Source organism: Ceratotherium simum, chromosome 9 (genome assembly GCF_057802395.1).
Source record: "Ceratotherium simum simum isolate JZ-2026a chromosome 9, ASM5780239v1, whole genome shotgun sequence".
NCBI lineage: Eukaryota > Metazoa > Chordata > Mammalia > Perissodactyla > Rhinocerotidae > Ceratotherium > Ceratotherium simum.
This window is the reverse complement of record NC_141908.1, coordinates 19,126,371-19,154,096: the sequence shown is the minus strand read 5'-3', so window position 1 is coordinate 19,154,096 and position 27,726 is coordinate 19,126,371. Positions and strand designations below refer to the sequence as shown.

The 27,726-nt window shown below is 36.8% G+C and overlaps 1 protein-coding gene and 2 pseudogenes across 5 annotated transcripts in view; 1 reads left to right on the top strand and 2 right to left on the bottom strand.

The window, feature by feature from the left end:
- The first annotated feature begins 678 nt into the window (after window positions 1–678).
- ZRANB3 (zinc finger RANBP2-type containing 3) overlaps window positions 679–27,726 on the top strand; it is a 239,961-nt gene continuing 212,913 nt past the window's right edge. For 2 of the 5 annotated variants that reach the window (XM_004423871.3, XM_087435095.1), the window contains exons 1-2: window positions 681–965; window positions 18,231–18,398. In XM_004423871.3, the coding sequence (XP_004423928.1) occupies window positions 18,238–18,398 (161 nt within the window). In that variant the 5' untranslated portion in view covers window positions 681–965; window positions 18,231–18,237. Of the gene's footprint in view, window positions 966–18,230; window positions 18,399–27,726 lie in introns of those variants that run through there. The other 3 variants (XM_087435092.1, XM_087435094.1, XM_087435093.1) reach the window with 3 other exon arrangements.
- Window positions 5,998–6,095, bottom strand: LOC147916245 (U6 spliceosomal RNA; annotated as a pseudogene).
- LOC101387196 (cytochrome c oxidase subunit 6C pseudogene) lies at window positions 11,071–11,298 on the bottom strand (annotated as a pseudogene).

The window sequence follows — 27,726 nt, the reverse complement described above, 5'->3', positions numbered from 1 at the left end:
GACTGGCAGAATCCCGCCCCTTCCCATCACGCACTAGCCCCGCCTCTTCGCTCTCTTTGGGGGGCAGTCCACAAATCATAGGTTGTACATCTTCTGAGTGACATGGGAATCATCCAATCACACCTGAACAAACTGCCTTCTCTCCGCCCCTTCATATCCTCCCGGGCCACGAGAGAGCAGTGCCAAGTCTTCTTCCACCCTCAAGGGAAAAAGAGCCAATCGGTGGTAAATAACCGCCCTTGAAGGACGTAAAGGACAACCAATGGTAAAACTATGAGGACAGCCATTTTGCCCACTTGTGAAAGAGCCACCTTTTCCCACGAGTTGGAGCCTAAGGTGGGGGAGTTCTGGGAGTTTTTACTAACCTGGAGATATTGGAAAAACAACCATATGTCTTCAAAGAGTATTTATAGTGCTTTATAGGAGTAAAGGAAAATTTTCATCCTCCATGTGGAGGGAAGTGAGGAATGCTGCTTAAGGGCTTGGCTCCTCCCCTTGGCGCTAACGGGTTCTAAGCCCAACACCTGGTTTCTCCAGCCTCAGTTGGAGAAGGCGGGGTGATTGCCCTTTTGGGTCTGGAGCGACTACAGTTCCCAATGTGCTTTGCCCTCGCGCATATCCTTTTCTCCGTTTACTTCCCGCCACTCCTGATGGGAATTGTAGTTCCCGGGAGGTAGCCATGCCGCCTGGTTGGCCAATGAGAACGGACGAACTTTTGAACGATTTGGAGTGTGGGCCGGAGAACTAGTTGCCAAAAGGCTGTGGTGAATTCTTTTCGCCGCCCTAATAGAAGAGAGAAGGCATAGAAGGGTAGTCAGAAGAGTTCTGTCAGAACACTGTAGGGGTTTTAGATTCCAGTTGTTTGTACTCTCTTTCAGTTTGGCCCTTTGAAGTCACTTCCGCTTTCGGGCGGACACATGCTAAAGCTGTGGCGGGAGTTGGAGATTCTGCAGCGAATACACCAGGTGTGGCCGTCTGGGAGTGGCGTGGCGGGCAAGTCGGTAGTTTCTTTCGTGAGAGATTGCAAGTTGAACGGAATTTAATTGCATTTTAAGAAAGAGTGGGTGAAATGGGATGCGGGTATTTCTCAAATCCGTAATGCCGTTCTCCACCCCTAGTGTTGAATCCGGGAGTCCCATTTTTCTTGTCTTTTGACTTGCTCGCTATTAGATTGCACCCATTTATTTATGGAGGGTACCTCTAATGCCTTTAGCCGCTGTGCCTGCAGCATGGCTTCACGTCGCCAGTTTGACTAAAAAGAACGAGCTCAGAAGTTCTGAGCTAACTCCTCCCACTTTTACAAACCCTTCTAAAGGCTGCTTTGAAGGAGCAAGTCTACAGAAAGGCTCAGGATTGATACTGAAGAATGGTCCCATTACCATTCTTTTTTTGAATAAAGCATAAATCAAACAAGTGGCGGCAGGGTGCCAACTATAATACACTGATAAATAAAGACATCATTATAAAGGCTTCGGAGCTCATAGCCTAATAAGCTGAGCCATTAGGTCCTGCTTTATGCCCGGTCGGGATGTAAAGTTGACTGTAATTATATGCTGTTGGACGTTCCCTTTGAGGTACCTTGGGAAACTCGTTGAGGAAAGGAGATGCAGAAGGAGTTATCAGAAAAGGCCTTCCTCCCCAAGCGTGATGACTTTCATACTTAAATTCTTTTCCCCATTTTGACTGAGATTTTCTCAGATAAATTGTAAGTTAGGTTTCCCCGTGGTTTCACCGAGACTTTGTCTTATAAATCATCTTGTAAAGATTTATGGAGCACTTACACTGTATTAGGCACTGTACCAGATTTTGGGGTTAGAGCAGTGCCAAAAAAGACAGGCCCCTTGTCCAAAAGTAGTGAGGAAGACAGAGGCCAAACAAAGTTAATGGTAATGTTATCCGTTGTTTTAATCTCTTTTTAAGTCGTCTTCATTAGTCATGTTTTGTGCGTTTATTCGAACTCCTCTTTGCGTTCTGCCTGTGGATTAAAATATGCATTTTCTCCTTTCTTTTTATTATGGAAGCACTAATAAGTCTGTATCCAATACTCGTGAGTGGTGTTTATGCATCAACTAGATGATAAATTTTATAGTGTGATCCTTCTGGATATAGGAATCTAACCATACCTTTCAGCCAAACAGTTGTTGTGGGTCCACTAGGCAAAGTGTTGTGTCTTACTTTTTAATGCAGCTGGGATTTTCAGTATAATTTAGCGGTATAGTCTTCTATAGATGCTTAAATTTTTTTTTGTCCTGAGCTCTTCCAGTATAAATCAAGTCAATAAATAGTACTGATGGCCATCATTTTATTGAGTGTTTCCTCTGAGTGAGGAATGATGTTAAGTGCTTTAAGTGCATTTCTTTTCCCTGCAACAATCTGCAAGTATAGTTACCTGACCTTTTATAGTTGAAGAAATTGGAGCTCAATGAAGTTAAATAAGACGTTAAGGCCCTGATCAGTAAATTTTGGAGCTAAGATTCATATTCAGGTGTGTCTGATTCCTGAGCTTTTAACCGCTGCTCATCCTACCTCTTAAAAATTTATTAACTCCCCAATATGTGCTAGACACATAGTAAGAAAGAAACGTAAAATTCCATCCCAGAGTTCTGGAACGAATGATGGCTGTCACTTTTTCTTTTGAGCCATCCTTTGCCATGGACTTAATATATAGTCATTGTATTTAAACACACAGGAAAATATAAAAGAAAAAGTAAAGGTCATCTGTAATCCTGTTTCCCAGAGATACCACTGTTAAATTTTGGTCACTAACCTTACAGATATCTCTCTAAGTACAGAATGAATGGTATCATACAACTTTACTCTTTAGTTAACTTTTTTTTTTAACTCAGCAATAGGCTGTGTATATGACCGAATAAATATCAATATTATCATTTTTGATGCCTATCTGGTATTTAATTGTATATCTCTAAAATAACCAATTCCTAGCTGATGTATAGTTACATTATTTTCAATTAATTTAATCTCTTTCGAGTTGCCGGTTGTTATCTGTTACTGTCTCAATAATTTTAAAGAAATTACTTCTTAGGTTATTAACTCTGTGCCACATATTTTGCAAGCCTTTACTCCCATTTTGAAATTTGTCTTTTTAACTTTTTAATGCTGCTTTTAGTTTAAATTATTTTAGTGGGCGAAATCAAAAATGAACCTAGTTTGCTGGTTTGAGTACAACTTGCATGATTGTACTATTACTGGGAGATTGGGCAGGGAACGTACAAGTTTGGTGGAGAAATCAAGACTTTGGTTTTGGACATTTAGGCTAGAAATATCTATGAGATATCGAAAATGTCAGGTAGGTAATTAGATATAGGAGTCTGAAGCTAAGATATTATAAATTGTACTACCTGGATTATTTGTGGTAGCTTTTTAAAAGGTTGTCCCTGCTCCCACATCCGTTCTTCCAAATTTGACAAGATAATCTTTATAAAATAGCAGCCTGATAAGGCTCTCAATTTCTTATGGAATGAAGTCTAAACTCTTTTAGCATCACGTTTAAGAACCTCCGTGACCTGACCTGTTTTTACTTCTTTACCATTTGTCAGAAGCATCTTATTTTTTAGCTATATAAAACTGCTTAAGTTTCTGAAACTTGTGTTTTTGCAAATATGGCTTCTTTTTCCATAGAATATTGTTATCTTGATTCTCCATCTGCAAACTCCACTCTTCCTTCAAGTTTCAACTTAAGTTACATCAGATATTTATATGAGGTCTACTATGTACCAAGCATTTTTCCTCCTAAGTGAAGCCTTTGATTGCTTGCTGCCTTACACAGAGTCAACACTCCCACTTATGTATGGTACTCTTATCTCTACTTCTTTCATAGCGCTCATGGCATTGTCTTGCAGTTATTTGCTTATAACTCTTATTTGGTCCTAGATTGGGCTGGGAGGTGAGGCTACAATGGCACAAATTCATCTTTGTATTGGTACCTCTGCAATGCCTGGTACATAATAGGCACTCAATAAGTATTTGTTGAATGAGTGATTTTAAGAGGCAGTGTTGCATAATGGCAAAAATTCAGACTTTTAAATTAGACCAATCTGAAGTCCAGGCTTAATATCACCGGTTGCCAACTGGTGATAAATTATTTAACACCTCTGAACCTTAATTTTCTTTTCCTTAACATGAGGATAATGATGTTTATCTTTATGAGTTGTATTGAGAATTACAGGAGATTTTCTAAAATTGCCTAGTGTAGTGCCTCACAGGAGGAGATCACTCAATCAGTGGGAGTTATTTTATCATTATTCTGAAAACAGTTGCCTATAGAATGAAAGATTCTAGTGTGCTTGCTTTTAAAGTAATTAGATATTAGATATGACAGTTTTTAAAGCCCCATAAGTGATTTTTCAAATATTATATAGTTCTATAATTTATTGAAATTGCTCTTTTATCATTTTAGGATATTCAATTTTACTGACAAAAACGTGACTTCAGTTTATTAAATTTAGGTTGCAGCTTACTGACAATTTATAAGTATAGCTATATCAGATATAAATATGTAAATAGAATGTACACTATGTAAGCATGGAGTATATTGAAGTATGAAATAGGTACATTCCCAAGTCCTGATCAAATCTGAAGAGTTTCTGTGATTAAGTACTATATGACTTTGTATATAATCACTTTGAAAATATTTGAGTAGATCGGTAGATATCTTCATTCACTCCATTTTCAAACTCATAATCACAAACTTTTTTGTATATGAGTCTGTGGTTTCTAGAATCCATGTACTTTAAAGCAGGGGAGTCCAATAAACCTCCATATTCATCACTTGTAGGAACTGGCAATTTATTCAAGCCAAATTTGTATTTCCAAAAAGGAACTTGAAATTACCTATATTATTACATGGTTACTTCTGTGCTTACTTAACTGGGGAAAGGCATTTACTGAGGCTATTAGCTTCTAGTCCTCTTCCTTTACCTTTGTCCAGCTGCCTCCTATTATCAGTGGGATGAGAGGAGGAGTGAGTAATCAAATCTTTTATCATAGCTCACCCCAGATTTGTTTAAGATATTTCATTTTCACAACATTTACTGGTTGTATATGTAGTCAAATTGCCATAGTAATTAGAACCATTCCACTGACAATTTTTGTTTGACTAGGATGAATTTATAAACTTTAGTTATGTAGATTAACTGAATTTGTTTTTAAATTGAACAGAAGATTTCCTTGATAGTATGTATTAGGAAGAATTTTCCATATGTAGGCCTCCTTTCTATCTTAGAAATTTCTAGGGTATTCTAATACCCTAATATCCTAATATAGAGCCCTAATTCATATTTAGTAAACTATCTCCCTCTGATCTTAATCACTCTGCAAACTGTGTCCCCATTTTCCTTGCTGTAACTTGAACTTGGCTTACTGTCTTTCTGTCAACCTAGAGTGACCTCTACATTCGAATGTACAGTCCAGCTGGCACAACCTGCTAGTTTCTTAGTTCCTGGACTGTCTGTCTCCTGTGAACTTTATTTCCACACTAGTTCAGCCATGCACTCCTATGGTCCCACCTTATACTTTCTCATCTCTAGGAACTATTCTACCTCTAGACTCTCTAATCGTGATGCGTCTGTCCTTTGAAGCTTTAATATAACAAATAATATTGAACGCTTAGTGCCAGACAGTGCTCTAGGTGCATGGAATACACCAGGAAACAAAACAGACAAAAATCTCTGCCCTTGTAGAGCTTACATTCTAGTGGGGTGAGATAGACAATAAACAAAAACCATAATAACTAAATTATATAGTGTTTTACAAGGTGATAAGTACTATCAAGACAGAAAAAGTAGGGCATGGAAGAGATAATAGGGAGTTGCAATTTTTTTGTTTGTTTTTTGTTTTTAAAATTTTTAGCTGTTATTCTGAAATAGTGTAAGACATACAGAAAGTCAGAAGAATAGTGGAAAGAACTCCCATATGCCCTTGACCCAGAATCACATATTGTTAACATTTTGCCACATTTACTTTAAAATTCTCTCCCTCAAAAATATGTAACAATTCGTGAATTTGTGTGTCATCCTGGTGCAGGAGCCATGCTAATCTTCTCTGTATTGTTCTAATTTTTTTGCTGCTGAAGCAGCACAAGAGTTGCAATTTTAAATAAGGTGATCAAGTTAAGTTTTCATTGGGAAATTGACATTTCGGAAAAGACTCTTGAAGGAAGCAAGGAAAGTAGCCGTGTGCGTGCGTATCTCGGGGAAGAGGGGTATAGGCTATTTGGACCAGCTAGTGCAGAGTCCAAAGCACGAAAGTGTAAGGACCTCAGTGTGACAGAGAGGAAAAAGGGAGGTGGAGAGGGACGGGTTGTAGAAGGGCTTATAAACCATTAATAGAGCTTTTATCAGAGTAAAATTGGGAGCCACTGAGGAGTTCTGAGAACTGATATGGTCAGACTTCCTCTTTCCAAGTATCTCTCTGACTGCTTTAATGAGAGGAGAATGTAGAGAACGAGGTGGAAGCTGGGGTGTCAGGTTCTTGCAGGAATTTGGACTAGAGATGATGGTGGCTCAGATCAGGAGAGCAGATTCTGAGGTGGTAGGAAATGGTGGAATTCTGGGTATATTTTCAATGTAGAGCCAACAGGAGTTGCTGATGGATTGGATGTGCAGTATAAGACAAAGAGAGGTGTCAAGGAATTGTTATGAGCAACTGGAAGGATGAAATGGGGAAGACTGAATGGAATACGGTTTGAGAGAAAAATCTAAAGTTCAGTTTTGGTCATGTTAAGTTGGAGATGCCTATTACACTGCTAGGTAGAGATGTGTAGTTAGATATACAAATCTGAAGTTCAGGAGAGGTGTGGTCTCCATGTATAAATGTGGGAGACATTGGCGTAGAGGTAGTATTTAAAGCTATGAGACTAATGAGATCTCTAAAGGATAGAGCAAAGGATAAGTGAGCCCTAGTACACTCTAACATTAAGAGGATAGGGAGATGAGGAAGAACCAGCAAAAGTTTATTTTTTTTTTATAATTTTATTTATTTATTTATTTATTTTTCCCCCAAAGCCCCAGTAGATAGTTGCATGTCACAGCTGCACATCCTTCTAGTTGCTGTATGTGGGTCGTGGCCTCAGTACGGCCGGAGAAGCGGCGTGTCGGTGCGCGCCGGGATCCGACCCCGGGCCGCCAGCAGCGGAGCACGCACACTTAACCCCTAAGCCACGGGGCGGGCCCCCAGCAAAAGTTTAGACTGAGAAGGAATGACCAGTGATGTAGGATAAAAACCATGAGGATGTGGTATTCTAGGATCTAAGTGAATAAAGTGATTTAATGAGGAGGGAATGATTTACTGATAGGTCCAGTAGGATGAAGACTGAGAATTCCTTCCTGCTGTTCTCCTTTTACTTCCAATTCAGGGCCTTTATATATACTTCTCATCTGGTTATTGTCTATTTATTCTTCAGGTCTCAGCTTTGTGTATGTATCTTTTAGGAAGCCTTCCAAACCGCCAAATCTGAAAACTGAGTCCCTCTTATATGCTCCCTTAACACCTAGTACTTTCCTTATAGTATTTCTTCAAAACTACATCTCTTTCTTTATTATTATATATCCAGAGTCTAGAGCGATGTCTGTTCCATGTAAACACCGGAATATATTTTTGTTGAATGCCTGCAATAATGAAATTCAGGAATGGAATTCATTAGATTCTTATTTATTTTTTAACTATAATTCTTTACAGAGCAAATATTTTGACTACTTAATATAGATATTTTCGGGGCCGCCCAGTGGCGCAGCAGTTAAGTGCGCGCACTCCGCTTCGGCAGTCTGGGGTTCACAGGTTTGGATCCCGGGCGCACACTGACACACCGCTTGTCCAGCCATGTTCTGGTGGCATCCCATATAAAGTGGAGGAAGATGGGCACGGATGTTAGCCCAGGGCCAATCTTCCTCAGCAAAAAAGAGGAGGATTGGCATCGGATGTTAGCTCAGGGCTGATCTTCCTCACACACAAAAAAATATATATTTTCACTGGGATTTAGCCCTTTGGAGCATTCCTGTGTTGAAAAGGGAGCAAAGACCCAGATATATGTCTTACCTCTGCCACTAGCTACATGATGTTGGAGCTTTATCTTTTTGGACCTCATTATCCCAAACTTTCAGATTCGTTGGTATGTGTTAAGCCAGAGTGTGTGTTTTTTCCATTTTTTAAAATTAACATTTAAAATATTTTTAAATTACTATTTTGAGATCATTGTAAATTCACATGCAGTTGTGAGAAATAATGCAAAAAGATCTTGTGTATTCGTTACCCAGTTTCCCCCAATGGTAACATCTTGTAAAACTATAGTACAATATTACAACCAGGATATTGACACAATCAAGATAGAGAACATTTCCATCCCACAAGAATCCCACACGTTGCTTTTTTATACCCACAACCACCTCTATCCCGCCCCACCTTAACCCGTGGTAGCTACTAATCTAATCTGTTCTCCATTTCTATAATTTTGTCATTTCAAGAATGTTGTATAAATGGAATCAAACAATATGGAACCTTTTGAAATTGACTTTTTTCACTCAGGATAATTCTCTGGAGATTCATCCAGATTGTTGTGTGTTTCAGTTGTGCCTTTTTATTGCTAAGTAGTATTCCATGATATAGATGTACCACAGTTTGCTTAACCATTCACCCATTGGAGGGTATCTGGGTTGTTTCCAGTTTTTGGCTATTATGAATAAAACTACTGTAAACATTCATAAATAAGTTTTTATGTGGACATAAGTTTTGATTTCTCTAGGATAAATGCCCAGGAGTACAATTGCTGGGTCACATGGTAGTTGCCTGTTTAGTTATTTAAGAATTGTGAAACTGTTTTTCTGAGTGACTGTATGTATACTCCCTCTTCCTAGAAGCATACATCAAGCCAAGATTTGTTTGTTTGTTTGATTTTTGTTTGTGTTTTAAATCTTTGGATGAAGCTTTACTTCTTTTTAGGCTTTGTAGCCATACAAACTTGCATTTGAATCCTGGCTTTCTCCCCCACTGTGTCATAGTTTCCTCATTAGCGAACAAGATATACAGTACTTGTTTCATAGAGTTCTTAGGAGGATTAAATGAGATAGCATATGTCCAAGTTCTTGGCATGTAATGGACACTATTGTATGATAGGCACTCCAGAAATATTAGTTCTTTCTCCACCTTCAGAGCTAACTGAGCCTGTTTTTGCTGGTGTTCATGTTGTTTCAGTGGCATGTGACATCATCTCAAGAGTTTGTTTATATTGTAATCAGTTCCAGTCTATTAACAGGGTTACCACTTATTTGTTTTAGGTCTTCTTTAATTTTTTTCAAAACTCTTTTATAGTTTTCTGTGTATAAGTCTTGTACATCTTTTTATTAGATTTCTGAAATTTGAATTTTTTTGATACTCTTGAGAATGGTATCAATTTTAAAATTTTATTTTCTGGTTTTTGCCGTTGTAGAGGAACATGATTGTGTATATTGATCATGTATTCGTCAACCTTACTAAATTTACTTATAAATCTGCTAGTTATCTGTAGATTATTTTTGTTCTAAATACATAATCCTGTTATGCCATTCATTATTTAAAATTTTATTATTTTTCTTTTCTTGCTTTCTCCTTTTCCTTTTGCCGTATTCAACTGGTCTGATTCCACAGTTAAATAAAATTGGAGATAGTAGGCATATTTGTGTGTTTTCTGATCTTGCAGGGAAAGCTTTCAACATTTTACCTTAAGTATAATGTTTGCTGAAGGTTTTTGGTAAAAATCTTTCATCATGTGAAGGAAATTCTCTCCTGTTTTTCCTGTGTCAGGGAGCTTTTGCTATGAATGGATTTATAATTTTATCAGATGCTTTTTCCCCCCACTATTGAGATGACCATACGAATTTTCTTCTTTGCTTTGTTATTGTTGAGAATTACATTGATTAAGGTTTCTTCACAATACATTTTTTAACAGCTTAATTGAGATATAATTCACATACCAGAAGATTCACTCATTTTACAATTCTTTGGGTTTTGATATATTCACAGAGTTGTAGAACCACCATCATAATCTAATTTTAGAACATTTTCATCACTATAAAAAGAAACCCAGTACTCATTAGCAGTTGTTCTCTATTCTCCTCCCCTCATTGTTCCCCTACCACTTGCCCTGACTCCAGCCTTAGGCAACCAGCCACTCATTTACTTTCTGTTTCTATGCATTTGCCTAGTCTGGACCTTTCATATGAAGGGAATCACACAATATGTGGTCCTTTGTGAGTGGCTTCTGTCACTTAGCATAATGTTTTCCAAGTTCATGCATGTTGTAGCATATATCAGTATTTCATTCGTTTTTATTGTCAAATAATACTCTATTGTACGAATATACCACATTTTCTATAATGATTCATCAGTTGATGGACATTTAGGTTATTCCTACTTTTTAACTATTATGCAGAGTGCTGCTATGAAAATTTGTGTGCAAGTTTTTGTGTGGACGTATGTTTTCATTTCTCTTGGGTATACTCCTAGGCGTGGAATTTCCAGGTCTTATGGTAATTATTTTTAACATTTTGATGAACTTTCAGACTGTTTTCCACAGCAGGTACACTTTTATACATTTTCACAAGCAGTGTTTGAGGGTTCTAATTTCTCCGCACTTTCCTTAGCACTTGTTATTATCTGTCTTTTTGATTTTAGCCATCCTACTGGGTATGAAGTGGTATCTCATTGTGGTTTTGATTTTCACTTCCCTTGTTACTAATGATGTTGAACATCTTTTCCTGTGCTTTTGTATTTCTTCTTTGGAGAAATGTCTATTTAGATCTTTTGCCCATTTTTAAATTGTGTTGTCTTTTTATTATTGAGTTGTAATTGTTCTTTATATATTCTGGATACCAGTCCCTTGTCAGATATAATTTGCAAATATTTTTTCCCCTTTTATGAGTTGTCTTCACTTTTTTCCCCCCACATATTTCTTAATTGTTTATTCATCAAGAGAAGCTATTCCTTAGCCTGAATATTTATGTTTCATAGTTCAAGAACACAGGTCAATGAGTGACAAACTTCCATGGAACTCAATCCAAAGAAATTCTTTACATTCCAAAATCACTTTGCACTCTGAAAGATACTAGCCTTCCTCATCTCCTTAAAATCTTTCATGGAATCATAATTTCTCTAGAAATTTGCATATGCCTTCTTTCTTGGTTCAGCCATAGCAAACTTACAGAAAGCCACAACGCCCAGGGATACAATGAACGCTCTAACAATATGAAATCGCAGACACTTGGCCAGAAGCCCATGCATCTGAGGTTTCCTCAAAGCATTGGAAGCCATGGTAGTTATTCTCCTCAACACCAGCATCCTTCCTGACTCTGTCTTCACTTTCTTGATGGTATTATTTGCAACACTGAAGTTTTTAATTTTGGTGAAGTCTAATTTATCTATCTTTTTCTTCTGTTGCTTTTATTTTTGACATTGTATCTAAGAAACCATTGTATAACCCAAGGTCATGAAGATTTACTCTTATGCTTTCTCTTAAGAGTTTTGTAATTTTAGCTCTTACATTTTAGTTTTTGATCTATTTTCAGTTAATTTTTGTATATGGTATGAGTTAGGGGTCCAACTTCATTCTTTATATGTAGGTATGTAGTCCCAGCACTATTTCTTGAAAAGACTATTCTTTTCCTACTGAATTGTTTTGGCACCCTTGTCAAAAATCAACTGACCATAAATGTAAGGGTTTATTTCTGTGCTCTCAATTCTATTCCATTGATCTATCCTTCTGTCATTGTGTTAGTACTGCATTGTCTTGATTATGTAGCTTCATAGTAAGTTTTACAATAAGGAACTATGAGTCCTCCAACTTTGTTCTTTTTCAAGATTGTTTTGGATATTCTGGGTCCCTTCCATTTCCACCTGAATTTTAGGATCCGCTTGTCATTGATTGAGCTTTGAATGTTGAACCGGCCTTACATTCCTAAAACAAACTCATTTTAGTCTTGATATCTTAGCCTTTTAATTTATTGCTGTATTTGCTTTGCTAATATTTTGTTTACCTATGAATATGAGAAAATGACTTGTATGTATTTTTTTTGTGTAATATGCTTGTGAGATCCAGTTTAGGCTGGCTTCATAGGACGAACTTGAAAAGTATATTTCTATCATTGCACCAAAGGGCTCAAGTTTGTTTATTGTGTTCTTCAAATCTTCCATATCCTTATAGATTTTTAGTCTGCTTGTATAATCAATTACTGAGAGAGGTGTATTAAAATCTCTCTCTATAGTTATAGATTTGGCTATTCTCCTTTGTTGCTTTGTTTCTGTCAAATTTTCCTTTTATTTCTCTTTTGCCATATATTTTTATATATTTTGAGACTGTGGTTTCTTTCAAGTATATTACAACTTTTTTCATTATAAAATACCCTTTTTTATTTCTAATAATGTTTTTTAGCTTTCAATATATGTTGTCTTATGTTAATAAAGCTATACCATCTATGTCTTGGCATGCATAATATGCCTTTTTCCATTCTTTTACATTCAGTGTTTATGAATCTTTCTCTTTAAGACGTGTCTTTTTAAAGCAGCATGTAGATATTAATTTTTAAATCCAGCATGATAATCTTTTTCTTTTAATTGGCAATTCTAGTCCATTTATATTTAATGTCTCTTCTGGTTCATTAATTCTCTCTTTGTCTATATCTGTTCTGCTATAAATCCCATCCAATAAATTCTTAATTAAAAAAATAAAAATAACAAAATTATATCCTCAAAGTACATAATTTCCCTGATCAGCCATTTGCTTATTATTTCCAAAATAAATCTCTTGGTAGTATATTTTAACAATATCTGATTCTCCTCAGGACAATTCTTTTTTTTTTTTTTTTTTTTGGTGAGGAAGATCAGCCCTGAGCTAACATCCCTGCTAATCCTCCTCGTTTTGCTAAGGAAGACCGGCTCTGAGCTAACATCTATTGCCAATCCTCCTCCTTTTTTTTTCCCCAAAGCCCCAGTAGGTAGTTGTATGTCATAGTTGCACATCCTTCTAGTTGCTGTATGTGGGACGCGGCCTCAGCATGGCCGGAGAAGCTGTCCATCAATGCGTGCCTGGGATCCGAACCCGGGCCGCCAGTAGCGGAACGCACGCACTTAACTGCTAAGCCACGGGGCCGGCCCAGGACAGTTCTTTTTACTTAAGAATGCATCAGTAAATTCCAATTGAAAGTACCTTGTTCCCAGTTGATTATAAAAATACCATCTTGATCTTAAGGATTGAAAATAAAAACTTTCCTTCATTCTCTTCTCAAGTGTGGCTTATCAAGAGAATTGCTTAGAAAGTGAATTCTGCTAGATTTTGCTTTCACTAAATTTCCCTAGACAATAGTTGTTGTGTTGATAATTTTAATAACATGATAATAAAAGTTATGTATTGCTAGTTCCATCTTAATAGCCCCCCCATCCTTACTAAAAGCAAACTAGTATATATATATCAAATAAAGCCTTTTTTGCTAAATCTCTGAGCTAATTCATCTACTGTTTTCATGATTAGTGACGTGCGTTTATTATAACTGTTAGTTTCTTGATAATTTCAAAAGAAGATTAAGCCTGAGTCTTCTGTTATTAATGTAATGTTGTTTAGCACTGACCTCTGGCAGCAGATTAACCTATATGGCAGACCTATATGAGATGTTTTTTATTATAGCATTATAATTTTTAGACTTTAGAAAGATAGTATAAATGGGAAAGGGCTTTTTAAAAATTACTTTATTTTGAGTATTAACTAAAACATTCATGTCCTATTAATTAGATTGCACCACTACATATTTTTAAGTTCTTTATGTATCCAAATACCTATTTGAATTGTCAGTGAGGCAGCCACACCATAATTTTAGTTTACTTGAAATTTTTCTAAACATTTTCACACTATTTTAGACTGTTTTCATCTTTGGATTTAAATAATTATTTTTTATTTGTGACTCTATTAAAACAAATTTTGTCTTTTTTTTTTTTTTTTTTAGATTTTTTTTTTATTTATTCTTTATTTTTTTCCCCCCAAAGCCCCAGTGGATAGTTGTGTGTCGTAGCTGCACATCCTTCTAGTTGCTGTATGTGGGACTCGGCCTCAGGATGAACGGAGAAGTGGTGCCTCGATGCGCACCCAGGATCCGAACCCGGGCCACCAGCATCGCAGCGCGCGCACTTAACCACCAAGCCACAGGGCCGGCCCCAAATTTTGTCTTAAAATGGCTTCAGTTTCATTGTTTTTATAAATGGAGTGCCAGAGTCAGTCGTCATAAAATAAATCATGTAAATTGCAATGTGACCTCAACTTAGCAGATTTTTTTTTCTTGGAGTGTTTATTAAACTTTTTTACAATGTTAAAAAGCAAAAATAATAGACAGTAAAATGGTTTTTGTATATTTTTCTTAGCTTCTTGGCGGTGTTCCAAGCTAAAATATCATTCCTGTTGTACCACTGACCCCGAGAAGTGCTTCTGAACCCGTATTATTTCTGGAAAGTGGACGTGGCTCTTTCTGCTGCTGCTACCCTTGCCAGAATGGGTTTCACTAATCCTCGCTCCTTTGAGTTTTGACTTTCTAGATTAAACTCTAGTATGGGTATACCTGATTGGCAAACCCAATAGCTGTAAGGCAGGCTGGGAAAGCAAGAATCTGTTTTCAGCTTTTCTATTGGGAGGTGATGTCTGACTCCCACTCTGATTTGTAATTTGAGGATATTCCCAAACATAGCAGGGGTTTCAGATGTTGGGTGGCGGCTTCAAAGAATGACATGGATTCACTAGGCCATGTTGACTCTCGATCACATGTATCCAGCCTTGTTCTTTTTTTTTTTTTTTTTAAAGATTTTATTTATTTATTTTTTCCCCCCAAATCCCCAGTAGATAGTTGTATGTCATAGCTGCACATTCTTCTAGTTGCTGTATGTGGGACGCGGCCTCAGCGTGGCCGGAGAAGCGGTGTGTCAGTGCGCGCCCGGGATCCGAACCCGGGCCGCCAGCAGCAGAGCGCATGCACTTAACCACTAAGCCACGGGGCCGGCCCCCAGCCTTGTTCTTTACCTGGCGTTCCAGACTCATGTATTTCCAAGCCTGTTTGACATTTCCACTTCATATCTTATAGCCATCCTAAACTTTATATATTTCTGAAAGATCTATTGATTTTTTTTCTCCTCAGTCTATTTCTTCCTTAGTCTTTAGTATCTCAGTAAATTGCATCAATTCCATCTAAATGTACATGTTGATTTTACATTTCCCTCATTCTCCACATGTACTCCATCAGCAAGTCCTGTTTGCTTTACCTCTGATACATTTCCCAGATCTCTCCAGTTCCACTTCCAAAGATGATTCTTGCCTTGTCTCTTGCATCCTGTTAATGTGTTTCATGCTTTGCCCTCTTTGAACCATTGTCTATTCTTTACTCAGTTTTATTGTTGTTGTTGAGAGGGTACTAGGGATGCCCTCTCAACACTCACTGGTGTTTATTAGGACCTAAATCAGACAGGTCTGAGTCATAAATCATTTCTAAATCCAGTTGCCTATCTTTGTCCTCCATTGGTAGTTTTTGAAATGTAAGTCAGACTGTGTCACTCCCCTGCTTAAACCTCTCCAGTAAGTGCTGTCCAATATAACTTTCAGTGAAGATGCAAATGTTCTTTTTCTGCACTGTTCAATATGATAGCCACTAGCCATATGTGGCCATTGAGCACTTGAAACATGGTTGATGCAACTGAGGAACTGAATTTTTAATTTTATTTAAATTTAAATAGCTGCATCTGGCTAATAGTGTATTGGATAGCACAGCTCCATTGGCTTCCCTTCATTCTTAAAATAGAATCCAAAGCCCTTATCAAGGCCTTCTATGATTTGGCTCTTGCTTATCTCAGTCACTTCATCTCATTCCATTCTCTCCCTTGGTTCAGCCCTCTTGGCCTCCTTTCTGTTTCTAGAAAACACCAAGTCCTTTCTTAACTCAGGGCCTTTGCACTGATGCTGTCTGCCTGGAGTGCTCTCCTCTCAGTTTTGAACCTAGCTGGCTCTTGACATCCTTCAGACGGTAGACCAAGCGTCACCTAAGAGAGGCCGTTCCTGGTCAGCCTGCCTAAGGTAGCCATTACCCTGTTAAGTTTCTTCATAATGTTTGTACTTTCCTGTAATTAATCATCTTGTTTATTTTTTTGTTTATTTTTAGTCTCCCCCTCAAGAATGTAAGCTCTGTGGGTATGTGGTTCTTACTTCTCTAGATTGTAGCATGTAGTACCTTTTTGTTATTAATAAATACTTTTTGAATTCTTGAGGTTCTTAGACATTGGACACAGAAGTTGATTACTTTTTTAGGGGAGAGGGGAGCTAAAGTTTTATAAGTCTGCAAGTAATTGAGAAAAAAGGAAAGCTGTTTTAGGGATGGAATGAGATTATATATAAATAGATAGAAAGGTGCAATTGAAATACAAACTGTTATTATTAGAGAAGCTTTATAATTTAGTGATTTAATAGGACTTTTTCTTGCAGAGTTCTAAGAATTTACAGATATAGTGTTGCTTGGTATCCATGGGAGATTGGTTCCAGGACCTCCACTGATACCAAAATCCACGGGTGCTCAAGTCCTATATATAAAACAGAGTAGTATTTGCATATAACCTACGCACATCCTCCCGTATACTTTATTTTTTTTTTCACCCAAAGCCCCAGTAGATAGTTGTATGTCATAATTGCACATCCTTCTAGTTGCTGTATGTGGGACGTGGCCTCAGCATGGCTGGAGAAGCGGTGCCTTGGTGCGCGCCCAGGATCCGAACCCGGGCCGCCAGTAGCGGAGCGCGTGCACTTAACCGCTAAGCCATGGGGCCGGCCCACCGTATACTTTAAATCACCTCTAGATTACTTATAATACCTAAGACAATGTAAATGCTATGTAAATGATTGTTATACTGTATTGTTTAGGGAATAATGACAAGAAAAAGAAGTCTGTATGTGTTCAGTATGGACGCAACTGTCGTAGGCTTTTCCATCCACAGTTGAATCAACAGATGCGGAACCCACGGATACCGACGGCCAATTGTATATGAAAGTTTTATGTGGTAGAAAATTAAAATTACATCTGTGGAAACAGATGAGAAAGATGCTAATCAGGCAGAGTTTATTTATTTATTTATTTTTGTGAGGAAGATCAGCCCTTTGCTAACATCTGCCAATCTTCTTCTTTTCTTTTTTTTTCACTGAAGAAGACTGGCCCTGGGCTAACATCCATGCCTATCTTCTTCCACTTTATATGGGACTCCGCCACAGCATGGCTTGCCAAACGGTGCGTTGGTGCACACCCGGGATCCGAACCGGAGAACCCCTGGCCACCACAGCGGAGAGCGTGCACTTAACTGCTTGTGCCACTGGGCTGGCCCCTCAGGCAGAGTTTATACTGTGGATTCAACTGATTTAAAATAGTTCATTTTAATATTTAAAAATCGATCTCATTTAATAATGCTGAGTTAATTCGGTTATTTTAAGTTTGGAGTTAATATCTTTGTATTTGATCATTTTTAAAATGCAGTTTTACCCCATTCTTAGAAAATCAGCTGTGATATGAAAATCTAAGTTTAAGGGCCCGTCCCGTGGCGTAGTGGTTGAGTGCACCCGCTCTACTGCTGGCGGCCGGGGTTTGGAACCCTGGGCGCACACCAACATACCGCTTGTCAGGCCATGCCATGGCGGCGTCCCACATAAAGTGGAGGAAGATCGGCACGGATGTTAGCTCAGGGCCAGTCTTCCTCAGCAAAAAGAGGAGGATTGGCATGGATGTTAGCTCAGGGCTGATCTTCCTCACACACGAAAAAAAAAGAAAAGAAAGTGTAAGTTTATGAAAGGATTAATTATAAAAGAATTCATCTTTCTATACAAATTCATCCATTATTTTAAAAATTATTCAGTTTGTAAAATTCTAGTTGATTTATAACTTTTCAGTAATACATTTATTGCTTAGAACAGGAGTATGGCTATATCATGGCTCAATTAGAAATATAAATGAAATAGAGGATGAAGAGTTCCTAGATAGTGCATTAAGTAGTTGCTTTTAGGTTCAATACTTTGAATTTCCTTAATAGCTTATTCTGGGAACATGATTTAACCAGTTTATATCTATGTAGATAGTATATCAAGGCTACTGATAATTACTTTAACACTTATTTATGTTTAATTCTCTAATGTACTTAGTAATATCTATTTCCCCCCTCCCCTTTTGTGATTTCTTTGTTTTTAGGATCATCATGCCTAGAGTTTGTAACATAAAAAAGTCTCTTACACCTCAGATTTCTTGTTTGACAAGTGAATCTTATAAAGAGCTGGATTTTTTGCCTGACAAACTAAGAGCAAAGCTGCTCCCTTTCCAGAAAGATGGCGTCACTTTTGCCCTCAGCAGAGATGGCAGGTAAAGTACTTTTTTCAAGACGTGCTAAAAATGTTAAATCCCTGGCAAGTGTATAAAAAACAAAGCTCTATGCAAACCATTCTTTTTGTGTATACTTAGTCTTCCCATTAATTTGTTTTTACTAGATTATTAAATAATAATTTCAGAATATATCTTATTTTGCCTTCGTTCTTCAATGATATTTTAGTTGGCAATACAGCTCTACTTTAATAGCCATTTTTCTTAGCACTTTAAAGGTTGTATTCTACTGTCTTCTGGTTTTCATAGTTGCCACTAAAAATTGTGCTTTCCAGTCTCAAAATATTACTCTACAGGTGACTTATTAATTACAAAGAGGAAAATTACAAAATGGTCAAGGTTGGTATTGCCAATGGCAGATGAGCTACAGGCATAATGTGGTACACAGGAGGTAAACGACATTCCTAAGTGGTGCTCTTCCTGGAAATACTTGACCTGATAATCATGAGGAAACAGTCAAACCAGTTCAGAATGTGAGATACTATTTTCAGGACAACTGACCTGAACTCTTCAAATGATTCAATGTCATGAAAAACCAAGGGAAGTGGTGAGAATGTTCTGAATTGAGAGAGACCTAAGAGCTACAACATCTAAAAGTAATGTGTAAACCTTGATTAGATCCTGGAGAAGTAGAAAAAATAAAGCTTTAGAGGACATTTTTGGGATAACTGGGAAAATTTCATCTGGACTCTATCAGAATGATGTTATTGAATTGTGTTGATAATCTTAGATGGAGTAATGGTGTTGTAGTTAAATAGAGAATGTTCTTGTTCTTGGGAATTGCATGATCAAGAATTTTGGGATGAAGAATCCTGCTGTCTGCAGCCTACTTTCTACATTTTCCCAAAAGGGAAGGACATGTATATGTTTACAGAAACTTTGAGTGGGTCAGCCAAAATGTTAACAGTGTGAATCTGGTGAGTGTGTAAGTGTGTTCATTGTATTATACTTTTTGGCTTTTCTGTGAGTTTGAAAATCTTCAAAAGAAAAAAAAAGGAATTAGTCTAATTTTCATTCCTTTGTAGATCGTCTGTTATCTGTATCCAATTTTAAGATTTTTCTCTTTGTCTTTCGAGTTCTGCAGTTTCACTATAATTTATTCAGTATGGTTTTCTTTTTATTTTTCTTGTTTAGGATTATTATACATTTTTAATCTGGGATTTGAGTCATGTTGATTCTGGGAAATTCTCAGCTATTACTTCTTCGAATATTGATTCTCACCCATTCTCTTTCTTCTTTGTAATTCCAATTAAACTTATACCTGACCCCTTTCACTCTATACTATGCTTCCATTAATGACTCATATTTTCTGTGTCTATCTATGCTATGTTGTGGCTGTTTAAAGATCTCTCTTGTAGTTTGTGATTCAGCTGTTCTAATCTGCTGTTTAATTCACATATTCAGTTTTCAAAGAACGTTTTTTATAATGTATAACGTACATGGAAGAAAGTGTGCAGATTGTAAGTGTGCAACTTGAAGAATTTTCACAGTATAGCCATCACCAAAATCAAGAAATAGAACATTACCAGCAGCCCAGAAATCTTCTTCTTGTTCCCTCCCAATCACTACTGCCTCCCTCCTCTCCAAAGGTAACCGCTGTCCTGACTTCAAACACCATAAATTACGTTTATATGTTCAACTATATCATTGTAATTATCCTTAAATACTCTTTTGTGTCTGACTTCTTTCACTCATCATCGTGAAATCCTTTCATATTGTTGTGTGTTGTTGTAGTTGGTTTATTCTCATTGCCGTATAAAATTCCATTGTGTAAATATACCATAATTTATTTATTCATTCTACTTTTGATGAGCTTTAGGTTGTTTCTAGTTTGGGGCTCTTACAAATAGCAATGCTATGAACAGTCTTACACAAATTTTTTTTTTTTTTTTTGTGAGGAAGATCAGCCCTGAGCTAACATCCATGCCAATCCTCCTCTTTTTTTGCTGAGGAACACTGGCCCTGGGCTAACACCTATGCCCATCTTCCCTCCACTTTATATGGGACGCCGCCACAGCATGGCCTGACAAGCGGTGCATCGGTGCGTGCCCGGGATCCGAACCCGTGCTGCCAGCAGCGGAGCGCATGCACTTAACCGCTACGCCACGGGGCAGGCCCCTTACACAAATTTTTTGGTAAACATATACTGTATACACATTTCTGTTGTGCATATATCAAGAAGAGAAATTGTTGCGTAAGGTATGTGTATATTCCACTAAGTAGATACTGCCTGTGTTAGTTTGCCAAGCCTGTCATAATGAGGTACCATAACTGGGTGGCTTAAACAAGAGAAATTTATTTCTCACAGTTCTGGAGGCTAGAATTCCAAAAGGAAGGTGTTGGCAAGGTTGCTTCCTTTGCAAGGCTGTAACGGAAGGATTTGTTCCACGTCTCTCTCCTTGGCTTGTAGATGGCTGTCTTCTTTCAATGTCTTTTCACATTGTCTTCCGTCTATTCATGTCAAAATTTTCCCTTGTTATAAGGACACCAGTCATATTGGATTAGGGCCCACCCTGATGACCTAATTTTAACTAATTTCATCTGCAATGGCCCTATTTCCAAATCAGGTCACATTCTGAGTCCCTGCTGTTAGGACTTCAGCATATGAATTTTGGGGGGACACAATTCAACCCATAACTCAGCCAAACATTTTTCAAAGTGGTTGTACCAATTTATACTTGCATCAAAGAGTTCTAGTTGTACCACATCCTCACCAACACTTCATGTTACCTGTCCTTAATTTTGTTTTAGATATTCTAGTAGGTACATAGTGATATCCACTGAGGTTTTCATTTACATTTTTCTGATGACAAATGGAGTTTAACACCTTTTTATATGCTTATTAGCCATTTGGAATCCTCTTTTGTTAGGTGCCTATTCATGTCTCACCCATTTTTCTAGTGGGTTGTCTGCCTTTTTCTTATTGTTTTATAGGAGTCTTTTGTCAGATTTATATTTTGGATACAAGTCCTTTGTGAAGTATATGTGTTGCAAATAATTTTTCTCAGGCTATGGCTTGTCTTTTCACTCTCTTAATGATGTCATTTGGTAAGCAGAAGTTCTCGATTTTAATGTCATCTTAAATACTTTTAATCAGTATTTTCTTTTATGGTTGGCACTTTTTGCATCCTATTTTAGAAATCTTTGTCTACTACAAAGTTGTGAAGATAATTTCCTATGTTTTCTTCTAAAAAATTTATTGTTTTATTTTTTACATTTACATCTACAATCTACTTGGCATTGATTTTTGTATATGGTATGAGGTAGGGGTCAGGGTTGATTGATTATTTATTTACTTTTGTCTATGGATGTTCAATTGATCTATCACAATTTTTTGAAAAGACCAACTTTTCCCCACTGCATTAGAGTGTCACCTTTGTCATAAATCAAGTAATTTTTTGATTATAATGATTTTATTGTATAATAATAAATTTATTATTTCTAGATAAGTGCTGTCTAATGGAACCTTTTGCCCTGATGGAAATGTTCATAGATGTACTGTTCAATTTAGTAGTTATTAGCTACATGTGGCTACTGAGTTGTTTTTTTTTTTTTTTTTAAATAATTTTATTTATTTATTTTTTTCCCCCAAAGCCCCAGTAGATAGTTGTATGTCATAGTTGCACATCCTTCTAGTTGCTGGATGTGGGACGCGGCCTCAGCATGGCCGGAGAAGCGGTGCCTCGGTGCGTGCCCGGGATCCGAACCCAGGCCGCCAGCAGTGGACCTTGCGCACTTAACTGCTAAGCCACGGGCCAGCCCGCTACTGAGTTCTTGAAATGTGGCTAGTGCAACTAAGGACTGAATTTTTAACTACTTTTAATTAATTTAAATTTAAATAGCCACAAGTGTCTAGTGGCTACCATCTGGAACAGTGCAGGTGTAGATTTTTTGTTCTGTTTGTGTGATTGCCAATCTTTGTGTCAGTATCATACTTATTAATTGCTATAACTTTATAATAGATATTTTGATATAAGGTAGTGTAAATCTCCCAGCTTTGTTCTTTTTTCAAAGTTGCCTCAGCTATTGTTGGCTCTTTGCATTGCCTGTAAATCGTAGTAAATTTTTCACTAAAAATGTTTCTGGGATTGTGAATGGGATTGTTTTGCAGCTGTAGATCAGTTTGGAAAGAATTGATATCTTTGCAATATAGAGTATTTTAATCTGTGAATGTGAATTACTCTTCCATTTATTTAGTTGCTCTCAGTATATTTTTATCTCAATTATTCCTATCTTTACTTAATTTTTTTCAATAAGGTTTTATAGTTTTCAATGTATAGTTCTTTTACATATGTCATTAAATTTATTGATAGGTGTTTAATATCTTTGATGCTATTATAAATGGTCTTTTCACCCTCTGGCTGTTTTTAAGGTTTTCTCTTTGTTTGGCTATCTAAAACTTTTACTATGATGTGCCTAGCTGTGGTTTCTTTGCATTTATACTACTTAACTTGTGGGTTGATGTCATTCATTAGTTCTGGAAAATTCTCAGTTGTTATCTCTTCAGATATTTTTGCCCCGTTCTTTCTCCTCCTTGGTCTCCGGTTATACCTATGATAGACCTTTTCTTGGTGTCCCACACATCTCTTATCTTCTTTTCTGTGTTTTCTTATTTTTTTAAATTTCTGTGCTTCCTTTGGATGTTTTTTTGCTTACCCATATTCTTGTTTACTAATCCTATCTTTTGCTGTTAAATTAATCTTTTGATTTCTGTTAAGGAAGAGACCAGAGACCGTCATTCAAAATACCTGAAACCAAAATCCATTAAGTATATCTGAAACAAAGAAGCTGCATTTATTACTTGCTAAGTAAGGGAGAACTGTGCTCATTAGTCCATTAGTCACGGGATGGACCCATGGATTCCTATTATATTCAGTGGGTTTTAATTCCTTACTGTACCATAGCTTACCTTTTGTCTGTTTTGGAACTTGTTATGAACAGAATCATGCAGTTTATATATGTCTGACTTCTCTTGCTCAACATGTTTTTGAGATTCATATATGTTGTTTTGATCTCTGAATATAGGAGAGTTATTTTGTTCATTCACTTGCTGATAGACATTTGGGTTGGTTCTAGTTTAGGAGTCTTATGAATAAGGATGGTATTAACATTCTTGGGGGCTAGCCCAGTGGCGTAGTGGTTAAGTTTGTGAGCTCCGCTTCAGCAGTCTGGGGTTTGCAGGTTTGGATCCTGGACGCAGACCAACGCACCACTTGTCAAGCCATACTGTGGCAGCGTCCCTATAAAGTAGAGGAAGATGGGCACAGATGTTAGCCCAGGGCCAATCTTCGGGCAATGGATGTTAGCTCAGGGCTAATCTTCCTCACAAAAACAAACAAACAAAACAAAACAACAAAAAAACTCATTCTTGGACAAGCCCTTTTGTAGACATGTTTTCAGTTCTGTCCTTCTAGGTATTAGGGTAGGTGTGTGTGTAAATTTGTAAGAAAACTGCCCAACTTTTTCTTTGCCATCAGCAATATATGAGAGTTCTAGATACTCCACGTCTTTGCCAATATTTGATATTGTCAGCCTTTTTCATTTTAGCCATTCAAAATGAATGGATCTCCAAGTAGTAGCTCATTGTATTTTAACTTGTATTTCCCTAATGACCAATGATGTTGGCCTCTTTACCTGTGCTTATTGGCTACCCTTATATATATATAGTATATATATATTATATAGTTGTATGTATTATATATACTTATATATTATATATATAGCATACATTAATGTTTTGCCCATGTTTTAATTATTGTTTAGCTTTTCACTGTTGATTTGAAGGAGTTCTTTTTATATTCTGCCTACAAAACCTTTGCCAGATATATGTATTATGAATATTTTCTCCCAGTCTGTAGCTTGCCTTTTCAATTTTCTTTATGGTATACTTTAATGAACAGAAATTTTAATTTTCATAAAATCTAGTTTATCAAGTTTTTCTTATATCGTTAGTGCTTTTCATGTTCTCACCAAGAAGTCTATTCCTACCCCAAGATCAAAAATGTAATCTCTTATGTTTTGTACTGGAAGCTTTATACTTTTGGCTTTTATGTTTTGATATATGATTCATCTCAAATTAATTTTTGTGTATGGGGTAAAATAGGAGTTCTAGGTTCAGTTTTCTTTCATACTGATATCCAGTTATTCCAGCACCATTTTTAGAAAAGTCTTTTCTTTCCCATAAATTACCTTGGCACCCTTCTGAAAAAGCAATTTGTTATGTATGTATAAATCTATTGCCTGTTGATTTCCTTTTCCCATATATCTCTTTTTCTATTGTCATACCTTTTCCATTTTCACTTAGGTTGTAGTTTTCTTAGGCTCAAGTTTTGTTTAGGAGTCTCATCTCCACTGTCCACTTTGTGTAGATCTAAGACCTTATTCCTATTGCTCTGCTTGGCAGTTAAGTTTTAAGATTCCCTGTTGATGGTATCTTCAGACACCTTCATTGTGGCCTGTGGCTTTATCACTCATCTATCCCTCTGGGGTTGACTTTCTTTTTCATTTCAGGCCATTTTAAATTTTTCTTACTTTTCTCCAGGCCAGCTGTGCATTTTAAAAGATAGAATTTTATATAATTTAGCATTTCTATGGAAGGATTTTTAGAATATCTAAACCACCATAGTACTGTGAGCAGAAATCTTACTGTTAAATCTTTATTCATTTGAGATTGTCCTCTTTATCATGATAAAATATCCTTATTGTAAAATTGCTTAGTTCTTTCTTTTTCTACTCTGATTTGTGGGTTTTTTTTTTTTTGTTTTTTTTTTTTTTTTGGTAAGGAAGATTGGCCCTGAGCTAACATCTCATGCCCATCTTCCTCTATTTTATTTGTGGGATGCCACCATAGCATGGCTTGATGAATGGCATAGGCCTGTGCCTGGGATCTGAACCTGCGAACCCCAGGCTGCAAAGCAGAGCACGTGAACTTAACCACTACGCCACCAGGGTGGTCCCTTATGCTCTAAATTTCATCTTGTGTAATTAATATCCCAATAGCTATTTCTTTCTGATCAGATTTTCGTAGCATGCCTTCAACCATCTTTTATTTTCAACATTTTTGAGAGACTGCCTTTAGATGAGTTTTTAAATTCCAAAGTTAGATTTCACTTTGTGATTCAGTTTATCTTTTCTCTCATGTAGTATTAAACTCACTTAAATTCATTGACTTTAGAGCTATATTTGGTCTTAGTTCTGTCATCATAGTATTTGTTATGGTTTCTGTTCCTAAAAATATGTTACTATATAATCACTGTATGATCCACTAAATATATTACTGTGTGATCCAAGTTTTCTTTGGGTTTAGTATGCACTTTTAGTAATTTGAAAAGTTTGGAGTTTGAATCCATTGGTAATCTTTATAACGATAGCTTTGTGTAATATGCTTAATTCTCTATGTTTTTAGGCAGTGTTTTTTATTCCCAATTATGTGCAGTGATATTTGATATATTACCTTTTTCTCCCTTTCTGTCCTTCTTTCTCAGCACTTCATATCTATTGGTTAAATTATTTTTCTTGGTGTTCACCTTTGTATCTTTCAAAATATGTATAATTTGTTTCTACAAAATATTTATATTATTGTCCATACCAACTTTAAGTGATCATTGCCTTTTTTCCTTTTTTTACCTCTTGTTAGGTATGTAATTTCTGTTTTGTCATTGTCTCTAACTGTACATTTTCTCCGTATGCACATTATTTAAACAGCCGAGGAGTTTCATTGCTTCCCTCCACTCCATTTTCTTTCTGCACAGTGTTCTTTGGTTTAAGTTATCTTCTCAAAGTATTTTTGGAAGGACTAATGGAAAGTTGGTTACCCAATTTCTTGCATTTTAAATTTTTTTTTTTTTTTTTTTTTTATGTTTTCCCCCAAAGCCCCAGTAGATAGTTGTATGTCATAGTTGCACAGCCTTCTAGTTGCTGTATGTGGGACGCGGCCTCAGCATGGCTGGACAAGCGGTGCGTCGGTGCGCGCCCGGGATCCGAACCCGGGCCGCCAGCAGCGGAGTGCACGCACTTAACCGCTAAGCCATGGGGCCGGCCCTCTTGCATTTTAAAAATGTCTTTTCACTGAGTTTATTCTAAATGACAAATTGTCTGGGTAAGAAATCCCTCAGTCCCACTGTCTTTTCTGGCTGATATTGTAAGCATTGTTCCACTATTTGCTGTAGATGAGTCTGAGGGCTGCCTGGTTTTTTTCTCCTTAGAGATGACTGATTTTTTTTGTCTCACTACCCATTTTGGCAATCCAGTACTAGAATGTCTTGGTATTGATGCTTATATGTCTCTTTCCTGGATGTGCTATATTATTTTAATCTCTAGTTTACATTTTTCTTTTATTTCTGGAAACTTTCCTTGAATTATATTGAGAGCAGTTTTTCAGTTCTTTCATTTTGGTTTTCTTCCTTGCAGACACCAAGTATGCTTATGTTTGTTGATTTGTCTTAGCCTATCATCCAAATCACTCTTATTTTCTGTCTTTTTCTTTCTAAATTTATTTTTTCTCTAAAACTCTTTTGATCTTCTCTCCTTTCCTTTGAAAACTTCCTGTAATCCTGTCCTGCTTCTACTTTCCTGTATTTTTAGCAGTGCCTGTCTTCTCTTCTGCTCCCATTTGGTCCTCATTTTAGTGGTGTGTATTTTTCTTTTGCCTCTCTGACCTGTCAGTTCACATTTAATTTCTTCATGTTTCTTGCCAGAGCTTCTCTGAGTTCCTGTACCTCTGCCTTGTGTTTCTTGTGTTATAGAGGTGATTGCTTCTCTAAGTTTAAATTTGTGACAAAATGTTAGACTATGATTTTCACTTGCTTCATGGGTACTTTTTTTCTTGTGTGTTTTTCCATTTGATTTCCCTTTTTCTTTCCTCCTTTATACTTGTACCATTGATTTTTTTTTTTAATTACTAATCATTCAGTGAGGAACATTTTTTCCTGAGCCTGCTATTTGCAAAAGATCATCTCAGAGAGGGCTAGAGTAATGTTCTAGGCTAACACCTATTCTCTTTATGACACTATTTTTGTATTTAAAAGTGTCCTCCTCACTTTGGAATTGTGTCCTGCTGTTTTGTTTTGTTTCCCTGAGGTGTTTAGCCAAAAGTGTTCTTTCTAGATATACTCCTTGAGTTGTTGTTGTTCTTAATATTTAATATTTTTGGTACCCCATCTTCTTGTTTTACCTAGTTTTCAAAGTTGATAAATAACTATGTATTAAATTTTTGAGTCTGTGATACACCAAGCTCAGTGTTAGATACACTTAGGTTAGATTACTTAGTTATTTATTAAAGGATTATTTATATACATGTATTTATATCTGG